This window comes from Myotis daubentonii, chromosome 3 (assembly GCF_963259705.1).
Source record: "Myotis daubentonii chromosome 3, mMyoDau2.1, whole genome shotgun sequence".
NCBI classification, from domain to species: domain Eukaryota; kingdom Metazoa; phylum Chordata; class Mammalia; order Chiroptera; family Vespertilionidae; genus Myotis; species Myotis daubentonii.
In genome coordinates this window covers 184,702,766-184,716,653 of record NC_081842.1, presented here as the reverse complement: position 1 = coordinate 184,716,653, position 13,888 = coordinate 184,702,766, and the positions used below count along the sequence as shown (strand labels likewise).

The 13,888-nt window shown below is 39.4% G+C and overlaps 3 protein-coding genes across 6 annotated transcripts in view; 2 read left to right on the top strand and 1 right to left on the bottom strand.

Moving 5' to 3' along the window:
* RNF11 (ring finger protein 11) overlaps positions 1–3,237 on the top strand; it is a 39,308-nt gene extending 36,071 nt beyond the window's left edge. For both annotated transcript variants that reach the window (XM_059689605.1, XM_059689604.1), the window contains one exon: positions 1,187–3,237. In XM_059689605.1, coding sequence (XP_059545588.1) covers positions 1,187–1,358 — 172 coding nt within the window. In that variant the 3' untranslated portion in view covers positions 1,359–3,237. The remainder of the gene's footprint in view (positions 1–1,186) is intronic.
* LOC132231104 (calmodulin-like) overlaps positions 1–13,888 on the top strand; it is a 428,233-nt gene that overhangs the window by 218,461 nt on the left and 195,884 nt on the right. The window lies entirely within an intron of this gene.
* Positions 12,477–13,888, bottom strand: part of TTC39A (tetratricopeptide repeat domain 39A) — a 46,222-nt gene continuing 44,810 nt past the window's right edge. For all 3 annotated transcript variants that reach the window (XM_059689602.1, XM_059689601.1, XM_059689603.1), the window contains exon 18: positions 12,477–13,759. In XM_059689602.1, coding sequence (XP_059545585.1) covers positions 13,636–13,759 — 124 coding nt within the window. In that variant the 3' untranslated portion in view covers positions 12,477–13,635. The remainder of the gene's footprint in view (positions 13,760–13,888) is intronic.

Here is a 13,888-nt window from a genome sequence, read left to right as displayed (position 1 = left end):
TCCCCCCTCCCCCCCCCCATGCATGAATTTCGTGCACCAGGCCTCCAAAAAATATATAAATAAAAGCTATCAGACTGAAAGTAAAATTGTTTACTAACGGCTTTTAGTGATATGAAGAAAATCTTGTATCCATTTCTTAATTTGTGAATATTATTAAGGCTGGCAATTTGAATATTGTATAAAATTTTACTTCTGGGGAGTTTTTGTCCTCAGAGTTATTATTTGAGAGTTTCTGATGAAGACAGCCATACTCCTTTTAGGTTGAGAGTAGTCTTGCCAATACATGCATAATCTAATTTACTTTGTTGATGTTTGACTGTTTGAGCCATAGCACCATTTAAATTTTAGTGCTAGCACTTAGGATCATATCCTATCTAGAACAGTTTTTTAATAAGTAAAAAAAAAGACTGGTGAAGAAAGAGACTCAGAATTTTAACACTGTTTTTTTATTAAAATATGTTTTTATTGACTTTAGAGAGAGAGGAGGGCAGAGGGATAGAAACACCTATGAGAGAAACACCAGTTGGCTGCCTCCTAGACACCCCCTGCCGTGGATCAAGCCTGCAACCCAGGCATGTGCCCTGACCAGGAAGTGACCTCTTGGTTCATGGGTCAGTACTAACCACTGAGCACACTGGTCAGTCTAGAACACTGACTTGAAACACTTGCAGAATTGGGTTGCTTTTTGAACCTGAAGGAAAGTGCAGTGAACTTGAAACTGGGATTGATAAAGAGAATTCCAGCCTACAGCAGCCTGGTAAGTAGGCTGAAATTAGTGGTTCTGTTTTGGATACGTATATTATTAAAATGGAAACTCTTATTTCTGGACTTAAACTAAAAACTCAGTCCGTGTAAACAAAGTTTATCTAGCCAGTGGTTTCCTACCTAAAGCATCACATTTTCCTTTCAGTGTCTTCTACGTGTAGCTGTTTTACAAGCACAGTTCTAGCAATGGCTTTGATCCCCATGTGGTCCATTTCTCTTTGTTCTGTTGATTGCTCTCAAAGTCTGCATATTTCCAGGGGATTGAAATGATAGGTTGTAGATGGTCTAACACTTATAGGAAAAAAATTTCAATTTGCTTTGATGGTAGGATGACACTGTCTTTGTAATGGGATTTTGATTATTCTATACAGACCACTTCTCTAAAAATGCTTTCTGATTATTTCTCTCTCACTCCCAACAGGTGTGTGATCTGTATGATGGACTTTGTTTATGGGGACCCAATTCGATTTCTGCCGTGCATGCACATCTATCATCTGGACTGTATAGATGACTGGTTGATGAGATCCTTCACATGCCCCTCCTGCATGGAGCCAGTTGATGCAGCACTGCTTTCGTCCTATGAGACTAATTGAGCCAGGATCTCTCATCTGACTTCAAGTGAACCTTCATTTTTTGGTGGTTTTGATCTTTTGTCACTGAGCCCAAAGAGCCAGGGATTAGGAATTAAGATCATGCACAATGTTTCCTAAAAATTCCTGAATGGCTGCAGATGTTGGGGAAAAGTACGTCATATTTTAGAAACTTAGGGGGAAAAGTAGGATGGTATTTTTATGTAAAGCCTTGACCCAGTGTTTAAAAAAATATAATTGTATTTAGATCTTGTTATTGCTCCAGTACATAGGAATTGTGTAAAGTGTTACAGCAGCTGTTATGTGTTTAAATCGTGTGTGTTGAAGATTAGGAAAAAGATAGTGGTTGTTTTTCCTAAATGAAATAACTTTCTTCTTCCCCACCCAAATTCTTTTCTGAAGTTGCTAGCATTTGGGTCAAGGTTTTATTAAAAGCTACATTTTATAACACTGGCACAAAAAAAGTAGTTTTAAGCTTGTTTGCACAGTTCTTTTTTTCCATTGGAAATGGAATTCATTGCCTTAGGTCTTTTTAAATAGTGTATTATTATCGTTGGGGCTGGCTCTATGCTTGAAAACCAGTTTATTTATAACCTGTTATAAGTGCTATATCTGTTTGCAGTTAGGAAATGCAGAATTCAAAGTGATCTCCTAGCTTGTAAGCAAACTGAGATGCACTATCCCTTTCTATAAAAAAACATGAGTTAATGTGTCAAGAAACCAACTCTAGTAGGAATTTAGCATTACCCTTTCCAATGTGTTTTATCTAATTATTTTGGTTAATATGGTGATAATTAAAAGTCAAGGTAAATTTTAAAAATTAAGATTTCTGATTTATTGAGCTTGAATTATGCCACAATGCTTATGTAAAAATGAAAGTGGCACCATGGTGAAACTGAGAAAAGTTTCTCAGTTTTTCTTGTGACCTCCTTCCCTGTTGTCTTGAACCATAGCAAAAGGATACTGCATCTCTTATTATTGTAGTGCTGAGGTTATTGAAATTATACAAAACACATCTCAGTCTCTGTTTCTTGGAAAGTCCTGCTAGCTGACTGGCAAGTCTAGTATAAGCAAGGATATTTAAGATATATGTATTTCATGTTTTGCACACAAATGCAGAATTTGTATAACCACATGACTTCATAGTTGTGATCTCAAAAAAGAAGGAATTTCTCCTTTATTTTATCTTGCAGTTAATGTAAGAACACTGAATCTCTAAGCTTCTGAAGTGTTAGAGGTAGAGATGGTCTAGTAAAGAAGTAGTTGTAATGTTTTATCCATTTTTAGCATGTGCTTATTTTTCCGTATGTACTCAGAGGTGGTTTATTTGTTCAGCTCAGTGATATTACAGCTAAAGAAATCATTCATTAGTAAAAGGAGAAGCAGTTTCATCCTAACAAATCAGAAATGTTTCTTATTTTATATTGAGTTGAATATTTGACTCTAACACTTTTCTAGATACAAAATACAAGTATCTTAAAGGTTCTTCATAACTGCGTATAGAGGAATTTAGTATGTCATAAGTGCTTTTTAAAGATTTGACATTTGGCTGTAGTATCCATATGTTGGTTAATTTTCTTATGAGCCCCATGATGGAAAGACTTAAAGATGAATTTGAGAGAAAAAAAATGAAAGTAATTAGATTGTCAGGTTTATTAAATTGTTACATGTATCTTGCTTAATTTTTGTTCATTAATTTATATCCACCCAATTACATAAAGCAAATTTGGAGGAAACACCTGAAGTTGTGCAATATTTTTAGTGATATTACTGTTTTTATCCTTGTGTTTTCTACTTAAACATGATGTCTGTGTTATCAAGTATTATAGTCAGACTTTTTTTCTAGATCTTTAAATTTGGTAAATGAACTTTTTAAAACTCATTTTTTATGTTGCTGTTAGTCTTTCTTTATACATGGCTTCTTTCACAGAAGTTTGGTAGTATTGAAGGTACCAGTATTGAGTTGAATTTTTTTTTTAGGTACTTTGTATTCTTTGATTTTGACCTTCAGCTACATGTTAAAAACCACCAATTTTGGCTTTTACTAAGTTAAATAAAGTTATAATACAGTTGTAAAGAGCTAAAGTTAGAGTTGATTACATAACAATATTTCCCAAGTTTTCTAGTCTTTTCTTTAAAACATATATGTATAGATTTAACCAGTTACTTTTGAATCTTTGGGTATATATAATTTGGGGAAAGTATTTTTATGGCTTGGTATTTCATCATAAATTTAGAAGCTTAATAGATTCAAATTTTCTAAAGCCAGATGATAGGCTCACCATATTTAGATTAGCGTGTTCATGCTTGGCTATAGGATTTAAAATGTCTGAAAAGCCTGATGAGGAAAAATAAAAAAGAATTTTATTCTTTTAAATGTAAACCAAACAAATTTAAATACTAGTAGTTTGGTTCACACAAACCTTTTCAATTCTATGAGTGTTCTTTGTAGAGAATTTCTTAAGCCAGGTATTATAACTCACCCTACTACCAGTACATACCATGTGATATTAAAACAGTATGATTTTACAGAATACAGTGAGCATTGAAGTAACAAATTCTCTATGTACAAAGCTCCTTTGTAAGGAAGCATGCACTTTAAAAGAGGAGAATGGGAATCAGGAGAAGAAGGTAAGTTTCTTTGGCATAATTCAGAAATGTGTGCAGCTTGGTGGCTACCTCTGCCTACAAGTATATTAGCTAGTAGTCAGTTTCTGAGTCAACTGATTCACTTGCATTTTAGTGCATCATAGCTGACATAATAACCTCAACTAGTATTTTTTTAATCTTTATTATTGAAAATATTACAGATATCCCCCATTGACCTCTTCTATCTCACCCTGTCCTCCATGCCAGGCCTTCACCACATTATTGTCTATATCCATGGGTTAACTAATTTTTTAAACTTTTAATTTTGAAATTAGTGGACATGGGAAAAGTTGGATTTTTGATTAGTAGCTCCTGAAGTAATATTAAATTTATTCACCTGAATTTAAAGATCACCTAGTCTTTTATTGGTTGGAGAGAAAGCTGGAAAAGATAGTTTGTTTTCCCCTTCCTCTCTACCTCTCTACCTATCTAAATAGCTCTCTTGCTCCAGCCTTACATTCAACTAGACTTCCCTAAGACACAAGCCTGATTCAGGATGTTCCCATCAGGGGAGTCATGGGCATGAGAGCCAGTATCCTCCTGATGCATTGTATTAATCCTGTGAGGACTTAGCTGAATTCCTTCTTCTTTTCCCCACTTGGTCCCAGTTTCTAAGTATTTTACTATTGAAGTCTTTTGTTTCCATTAACTTTGTGCCCCTGTTCTCACAAAGGCTGTTTGATGCGCCTGTTCCCTTTGGAAATGAATCGTTATTACAGGCTAGCCTGCCTATTAAAAAGTTTGGATCTACCCATTTATCTCTTTAAATACATTTTTTCCTAAGGAAGATATTCTCAAAACCTAGGTGCTTATTTAATAAATGCTTGTTAAATAAAGTATAGAGTAAAAATGTCCAACTACAACATTTCATCATTGCATTGAATGTAATTGTTGATTGACCCTCCGTTAGGTGAGATTTTCCTAAGAGCTATCAAAGATAGTATCTGAAATAATTTTTTCTTGGTTCTATATACACCAAAATATGTATTTGCCTATGCTCAGGTAGTGATTTAATGTTCACAGTTCAAATTTAGACAGGGCTTTAGTTTGTGATGATTTAATCAGGGGTGGGGAACCTTTTTCTGCTAAGGACCATTTGGATATTTATAACATCATTCACGGGCCATACAGACTTACCAACTTAAAAATTAGCCTGCTATATTTGGTCAGGCATTTAACTCACCCCTAATGCCTCGCAGGGCCAGACCAAATGATTTTGAGGGCCTTTTACAGCCCCCTGGCCAGATGTTCCCCATCTCTGATTTAAGTGAAACATAAGGGTTTAATGGAGTAAATTACTGTAAATGTTTAGTCATAATGCATTATATAAACATCTTAAAACAGTTCTTTTCCTAAGTGGTTTATAAGATATAGTAAGTTAATTATGTAGTTAGGGAAAATTTATTGGACTATTTGTTAGTTCTGCACATAGCATTTTTAAAATATGGTTTTATTTTTTAATATATATATATTTTTGGTTGATTTCAGAGAGGAAAGGAAAGGGAGAGAGTGGTTGAAAGATCAATGATGAGAGGACCATCAACTGGCTGCCTCCCACACGCCCCCTACTGGGGATCGAGCCCACAGCAGGGGCATGTGCCCTGACTGGGAATTGAACCATGACCTCCTGGTTCATAGGTCAATGCTCAACTATTGAGCCACACAGGCTGCACATACAGTATTTTTAACTTGAAAAAAACAATTTCCATCTATTTTTTAGTTCCTAAGAGTTACATCACAACATAAAGAAGTTAGTAAATGGACGTGACAAAAGTATTTGGGGAATATTAATTTAAATATACTTTGTAATTCCTTTTATGAGAGCCTCTTACTAAAAGCATCCCACAAAAAATTGATTAGCTTAATTCTAACCAGCCCTTTTTAAAACCATACAGGGGTAAGTTAAAAATTAACAACAGTACTGGGTGTTCAGAGTTTGATTGTTCAGATAAGTGTATCCAGACTTTGCTTTTCCATTTGTCTTTTGGCATTTCCTTGTTCTTTAGCATGGAAATAGAAAATCCCAATGAATCTCTTTACAGCCCGTTCACTGATTCATAAAATTTTTTGAGAGGCATTAGTGAGATTATAAAAAAGAGGTTTGGATTTATCTGCCCATTTTAATTGTCCACATTGTTCTTGTTTGCTTTATCACTCTGAGCAATAGGCATTAGCTCAAGACAATTACTGGAACCATTGGACTACTGTTACTGATAGACTAAAACCACTTACCATTTCATGACATTTTTAAGGAAACTTTAGGAGTGATACTAACTTTCCTTTATATTTTTGTTTCTTGTGAAAAGTTACTTTCCACTTGAAGATTTAGTCATCTTTGGATGCTTTCCACAGAAAGTTTGTTTTCCTCTGCATTTGAATGAAGAATGAAGCAGCATTGTGAATAAGGTACACATTTTAGGCATCTATAATTGATTATGTTAAAAGGAGCAGCAGCACCTGTTTGCTTTGAACCCTTTCTATAACATCAGGGCTTATAGGCTCCAGATTTCTTGGCACTGAAGAAAGAAGTTTAAGTGAGTAAATGAAGGTTTGCCTCAAGAGTCTAGTCATAGTGATGAACTCGAGTGCTTGTGAGAAGATTTGATTGGCTTTGCAGAAGTGATGAGCCCAGCTTTTATCTGGGGCCACATAGTAATTTAGTCATTTGGGATCCAAAGGCATTGTGTGAATTGGGAAGCCTGGAATATGTCAGAAAGACATTGAGATTGGCTTCTAACACTCTCCATACTCGAGGTGGGAGAATAGGCTACATTCTGCCAATTCCAGAATCAGCCAGTCCTTGAGCTTTGACACTGTGCAAAATCATGACCTCCTGTCTATGAGGGTAGCTGAACTCAGCAGATAATTATAAATTAATAGCTACAATTTTAGGATGTGCAGTGTGTGGGGAGGGGAAATTATTTTTCACAAACCATTTGTCATCATGGCCCTTGCCGTGATGGGATCTTGACATGAGGAGGAATAATTTATAAACAGTTTTCTTTCTGGTAGTGAGCAGGTACTATATCTAGTAGGGCATTTTGAAATGGTTTGTTATTGCAAGTACTGTTCTCGGGATTATTTATTTCTTAAACTGAGTTAATGGCTTTGAAGATATCTTAGAAGTAAGAAATCACATTTATGGATATGGGTTTTGATAAACTGGGTTTCTGATTTCCATGATGAGCAAAGGACATGAAATGCCAACTCACATGGACTCTTAGAGCCTATCACTTAGCATATTGAAAGTATTTTTTTCCTTAAGATTAGTAGCTGGTAAAGGGAAGATTTATTTTTATCAGCAAGTTTACAGAAAGCAGAGGCAAGTGTTGCCGGAAATCTTTGGTATCGCACCAGCTCCTAAATTCCATGTTTAACCCTATAGAATTCATTCTTCATGTAGCAACTAAAATAATTTTGAGTAAATTGGATGATGTCATTCCTCTGCTAGAACGTGTATTGCTTTCCAGTGTGCTGAGAGTAAAATCCAAACTTCTTAATGAAGATCCATTGGCTTTTTGCTCTCTTCTTTCATAGTACTCTAGCTATAGCCTTGTTAGACTTTCTTTTTGTGCCTTCAAAAATGTCAAGCTTGTTCCTATCTCAGATCTTTTGGAATTACAGTTTCTGCCCTGTAGTTCACTTCAGTCATTTCAATGACTGGCTTATTCTCCAGACCAAACACATCCCCTTTTTATATACTCCTACTAGTATGTCTTCCTTAGCAGACTAAGCTCTATGAGATCAAGATATTTGGGTGAAGGGGAGGAGAAAATGGGGCAGAAGAGAGCCCTAACGAACCTGAACATTTCTGATTGAAAGGGAGCCATCATCAAGGAAGTTCCGAATGGAAAATAGGGATCTTATAAAGAAGGGCAAAGGCAACCTTCTGATAAGCTTTGTCACTAACCAGTACCACAGACTGTACCCACTGTCCTTATTTTTCCCTTCACCTAGGAAAGTTTCTGTATATGAACTTTGAAAAAAAGGTCATATAGTGGATACATGTTGTTTTTGTTTGCCCAGTACCCCATCTTTTTTATAGTAAAAACCTCCAACTGGCATATGACCCAGTTGTACCAATTGTAGTACCTCACTCCCTTTCTAAGGCAGTGTGATTCTCAAACTTTAGTGTGCATCAGATCCACCTGGAGGGCTTGTTAAAATGTAGATTACCTGGCCTCACCCTTCTAATCCCCTGATGATCTGATGTTGATCTGGGGAAACTGGTCTAAGGGATGGACATTTAATCAAGCTAGACTAATCTGAGTTCTTATCTGGGATTTTTCATACTGGAGGTAGGAAAAGAAGCTAGCTTCTTCTGGTCACAAAGCTGTAAGGATGTGAGGTCTGAATTGCCACGTACCCCTCCCATTTAGAGAAGCCAGTTCAAGAGAATAAATCTAACACGGGAGCAAAGTCAAGAGATGGAGAGCACTAGAGCCCTTGATTCAGTCATCCCCGAGGCCAGGGGTCACCAACTGGTGGTTGGCAGACCACTGGTGGTCCACAAGGTCTGAAAGGTTGGTGACCGCTGCTCTAGGCCAAACCCACCACTGCCTTCCCACAGTATATGTGGCCCAATAAATTTCCCACCTAAAGTTACTATTTTTAGTAGATCAGGCTTTTCTCTAACTGTAAATTTGCTCACAACCTCTTTCCCTAGATAGTTATCTGAAAGCTGTAGTCCAGGGGTGACAGATTTCTGGCCCATGAACCACTTTGACCCACAGAGATGATGTTGCCAAACTTAAAATTGAATGCCTTTAGCATACACTTCCCAGTTTTCAAATGTTCCTACTTCTTATCGTCTTACCAGAGCCCTGGTGCACAAATTCGTGCACGGGTGGGGTCCCTCAGGGTGGCCTATGGAGTTCAGGCCCCAGACTGCGCCCCCAACCTCACAGCCCCAGCTCACGCCCCCAGCCCCTCCTGGCACTCCACCTTGGCTTAGTGCCGCCCCCTCACCTGCTCCACCATCCTACCTGCAGGGTGATCGTTCAGGCCTGGGAGCCGGGCGGCAGCTGAGCTCCCCACCACCGCTGCTGGTCACCGTTTGCGGGACAATCAATGGGGCAATTGGGCACCTGCTTGCACCCGCCTTGGCCTGGTGCCGCCTGCTCACCTGCTCCACCATCCGGCTGCTGTCCCACTCTCATCAGGGCCTATGAGGGCCAGCAGTGCCTCCACTGCCGCCCCGCTGCCAGCGCCATGTAGCTGACGCCCACCATGTTCTGCACCGCCCCCTGGTGGTCAGCGCACGTCATAGCAAGTGGTCGGTATTCCAGGCGAACAACCGCCCAAGGGGAAAATTTGCATATTAGGCTTTTATTATGTAGGATACCAAAGCTCTTCTAGCATATGGTTTGCTGCCCCTCAAGCCTCAGTCCAGGCCTGTGTCTCTACATCTGGTCAGGCCTCACTTCTTGTCTCTGGAGTAGCTGACCAGACTCTGCCTATCCATCTGGGAATTAGAGCCTTTTTCTCCAATAGTCCTTGATCATTTTATGAGCAAATACTGTTGCTTAAGGGTTGCCTTTTTTTCCTTTTGACTTTATTGAAGTTAGACCCTATCCCTACCTCAGGAAGCCTAGTGGCCTGGGGAAACTGCCACACAGACATATGCTGTGTGTTTTAAGCCAAGAGTTTCTAGTGTTTGAGTATTTAGCCAGTACCTTAAGTGTGGCCTAGTGACTATAAATCAGCTCCAACTTTTAAAGTAATCATTTTAAGCTCAACCAGCAGTTTAGCAAAGTGTGGGCTTTAAAATTAACTGCCTAGCTTCAAATCTTTATGCTGCAAAGTTACCAGGTGATCTTAGGCAAATTATTTAACCTGTTTCAGTTTTCTCATCTGTAAAATGGCAATAATCGTCCCTACTTCATAGTGTGGTTATGTGGATTAGAACCATGTCAAGTACTTAAACTAGCAACTGGTAAATAATGAGCATTTGATATTAGCTATTTTTCTTCCACCCAGAGCATTATAGTGTCTGGTGTTCAGAGGTGTTTGTTAATGATGTGAAGAAAAACAAGACAACCCAGTCCAGTCATTTGTGAGGTGTTACCTGTGACGTGTCTGATTAAACTTGAATGTCAACTTTAAGAAGTCCATAGTGGCCTTTAGTAATTGTATATCTTCCCAGAGGAAGGACTGTATTACATTTTGTCATTTGACAGTTGACTTTGTGCAGTGGAGGCAGTTCATAGATTGCTAACTTAGAAGTGAATTTTTCAAGCCCACAAATGAGGCTCCTTGTTTGTGGACTCACCCTGTTGGGCAGTAGTGAACTTTGCACCAGGTTTCCGGAGCTGTGCTAACCCAAGCAGAAAGACACTTTCTAGCGTTGGAGAGCTACCTCTGGGACTGGGGTGAGGAGTTCCCATTTGTTACATGGTTTTCAGAATCCAGGTACCTCTCATTTATTACTGCATTAATGTGATGGTGCTAAGGACATAAGGAAACAGTTGTTGAAAAGGCACACTGTTAGCTTTAATTTTTAAACAAACGAGAAGTTGTCTATTCCCCATCATTTTAGAAGAAATAAACTTGGGAGTAACTCCAGAAAAAAAGTGTCTTTGGATTTTATTCCTTTGTTGAATGTAGTCACAGGCTAGGGTTTTCTAAAACCTCCCGGTGCTCTTCTTCAGTTGCCAGGAATTGCCCACCTGGACCTCAGCCAAGTCTTGGTTTGGGGTTGGCCCTTTAGGGTCCTGTCTTTTTGCATGAATGACGATAGAGGTCTTGGAAACACTCCCATTCTGACTTGAGAGATAAGGAATAGGGAATCCTGCTAACACATGGGAGAACTGATAGGGAGCAGCACACTGCTGAAAGCCAGCCAGCCCCAGGGCCTGTGATCAATGAGAGGCAGAGGTAGACTTTCCGTTGTCAAGGGCCTGTTCAGGTCACGTTACACAGTTGCTACTTCCTAACAACTGAGTTCCTCTGTGTGGCACAGAATGCAGACTTGCCCCAAATGAGGATTATTTGCTCTCTGGGTATCCTGGGCTATTGTCGGGGCCCCTGATTGAGGAAGCCTATCATTTCTGGTTAAGTTTTGGCAAAAAGCAGAGAGTTATATTTCTGTTGCCTCATTTTGGAGATGAAAACCCACCAACAGACTTGACCGGAGTTAGAATTCGAACTGTTGACAGCAGGAAAGAGTAATCTAGTCCAAATTACTAGTTTTTAGAGGGTCTGTGATTTTTTCCTAAGGTTACTCTGAAAATCAGTCAATAGCAAAGCAGGGACAACAATTCAAGTCTCCTTATTTTTAGGCCAAAACTCTGCACCTGACCAGCTGCCTATCCAGGGCAGATGTGCTGGAAAAGTCTTCAAGAGAAGTAACCAGAAATGGCTCAGAGAGACACAGTGAGAAGCCCATAATGGAATTTTCACCTTCAAAGGCCTCTGCACAGGATATGGAGTCAGACACCCAATATGGTCACCCTCCACTCTCCTCCACATACATGTTTTCACAGACTATCTCAAGCTGCAGCTGGGATAAAGGAGACAAAATCCACTGATTTCTCTTATCAGCCAGACTGCAGCCAGGGCAGCAGACAGAGGTAAAGGTGACGTAGGCTAATTAATGAAGCCCAGCAAGAAAACAGCAACAAACACTGACAAGGAAACTGTCTGACTAAACTTTAAAATACAAGCAGAGGCACCTAAAATAAAGGTTGAAATAAAGCTTTTTATAAACTATTTTGCAAATTATATTTTGTATCGATGGCCAGTACTGCTTTTATACAGCAGCAGGTAGAGTTCTTCTAATATGTGGGGAAGCCACTAAATGCTATCCTCTCAGCAGCCTGGCTCTAGTCACCTCTGACCCTGCCATGCCCTGTCACCTAGAAACAAACTGGTCTCCCAGCACCCAGGCTTTGGAGGAGATACAGCTTGCAAAGGGTTGCTCTATGGAGAGCATTCTTTTGTCTCATTCTAACAAAATGAGAAAAAAACTTCGTAGCATTTCTGCTGTGACAGTACTAAGTGCAAAGGAGGAGCTTGAATGAGGGTTTTCTGCTTTTCTTTCCCTAATGAGAAAATGCCTATAACCCATTGCTTCATTCAGTGTCAGTCATGGAAGCTGGTTGACTGTACATTAATAGATTAACCCACCCAACCACCAACAGATGCTCAAAAGTATTTGCTAAATACAGCAGTGCTGGAAGATTGGGAAAGTTGTCTACGGTCCTTCCCTTAAAGAAATTGCATTCATGTATTTGAGGAGTCACATGTTCATAGATGACTATTTTTACTGTGTCCATGATTTTTCTAGGGAAATGGTTAAATTTAAGTATGCTGTCATGAGATTGTGAATGGTAAAACTTGGTGTTGGTTACTGAACTTGAGTTCTCATTTTAACTGTCCCAGAAGTTGCAAATGCAGGTGCTTTTAGAGACCAGAAAGATAAGTATTTAAAGTAGCCTCTACTCAGTTCCAACTGATTGTTGCCTTATTGCCTTATGGTAATGAGGCCCCATGTTGCCAGATTTTTTTTTTAAAATTAGAGGTCAGAAACCAGACTTATTCGTGAAATCTCCCCATTTTAAATGTTAACTTATTCTAAAATTTTTTAAAATATCATGTTGTTCAAATAAAACATACCTAGGTCACATGGTTTCTGATCCAGACTTTCTGCCCTGCCTAAGAATTCAAGCAACACATATTTGACTGAAATACTAGTAGATGTTGCATGTTCTCTTTTAAGTTTTATTACTTAAATATCTCTTTTCTCTTAACTGAAAAAAAATTAAAACATATAAAATATGCCAAGAATTACCATCCTGTTTCTAAGAAAAATGCTGTCAGTAAATAAATGTACCTCAGAATGAAGTACAGAAGATTTTTAAAATAATTCCCAATGGTTTCAATCTGATGGCAACCCCCCCCCCCCACCCTTCCCCAACTTCATGGCACAGAAAGAGCCACACAGGTCCCCTTCTGTCAGGCCTCGGCATCCCCATTCCTTACTGGTGGTCCTTACTGGTGGAGATTGATTTCCTACAGATGGATCCCAATGAAAGTTATCTCACTAAATAGACATGTTTGCTTTTTAAAAATTGGACAGATACAAAGGGAGTTAAAACAAAGTGTAAGAAGTAAGATAGTGAGCGTCTGTGCAACCCCAGAAGCCTTGAAGCCTGGGGTGCAGACCATCCTGAGGGTCCCTCCAGCCCTGGGAGCTGAGACCATGCTGACATTTGAAAAGCAGTTTGGCCTTTGGCAGCATACAGACTTACCTCCCGATCAGTATGGGTTAAAGCAAAGGTTACAGGTGGTTGGTTGGTGGTTTTTTGAAAAGCCAACTATGATCCCATCATTGTATTTCTAAGTAAAATGTAAACTGTTCATACATTCTCTTAAACATCACAGTGAAAAACAAGTACCCGTATATGTGATAGGGCAGGTGGAGAGCTCCACCTGCTCTGTCCTTGGCAGAGGACCTTGGCCACACAGGTGAAAATGTAGGCTTGGCTTCTTCACGGATACTCATGTCGTGCCATCCCACTGGAGCACCGGTGGACCCCAAAGGCAGGGCAGGGGGTGGGGATCAGTTTTGAAATGTTTCCGGGAGCTCTGTCCAGCTGTCTGTCTGCCAGCTTGGGAGTGCTGCGCCAAACTACAGGGACACTGATGAGACCACAGCTCTGCTTACATTCTCTAGAGAAGACTTGGCTTGGAGCGTGGCTGCCTGGATTCGAAAATGTGTCCTTGACTCCATGGAGTAATTCTTGTAGTTTTGCCTGGAAGAGACCAGAGCATCATACACATGAGGCTGCTGCAGAAAGTGCTGTTTCTTCAGTCTGAGCTGTGGGAGTCCACCAGCCAACGAAGAATTGTAGAGGTCTAAAATCCCTGTCTCTGTCTAGAGA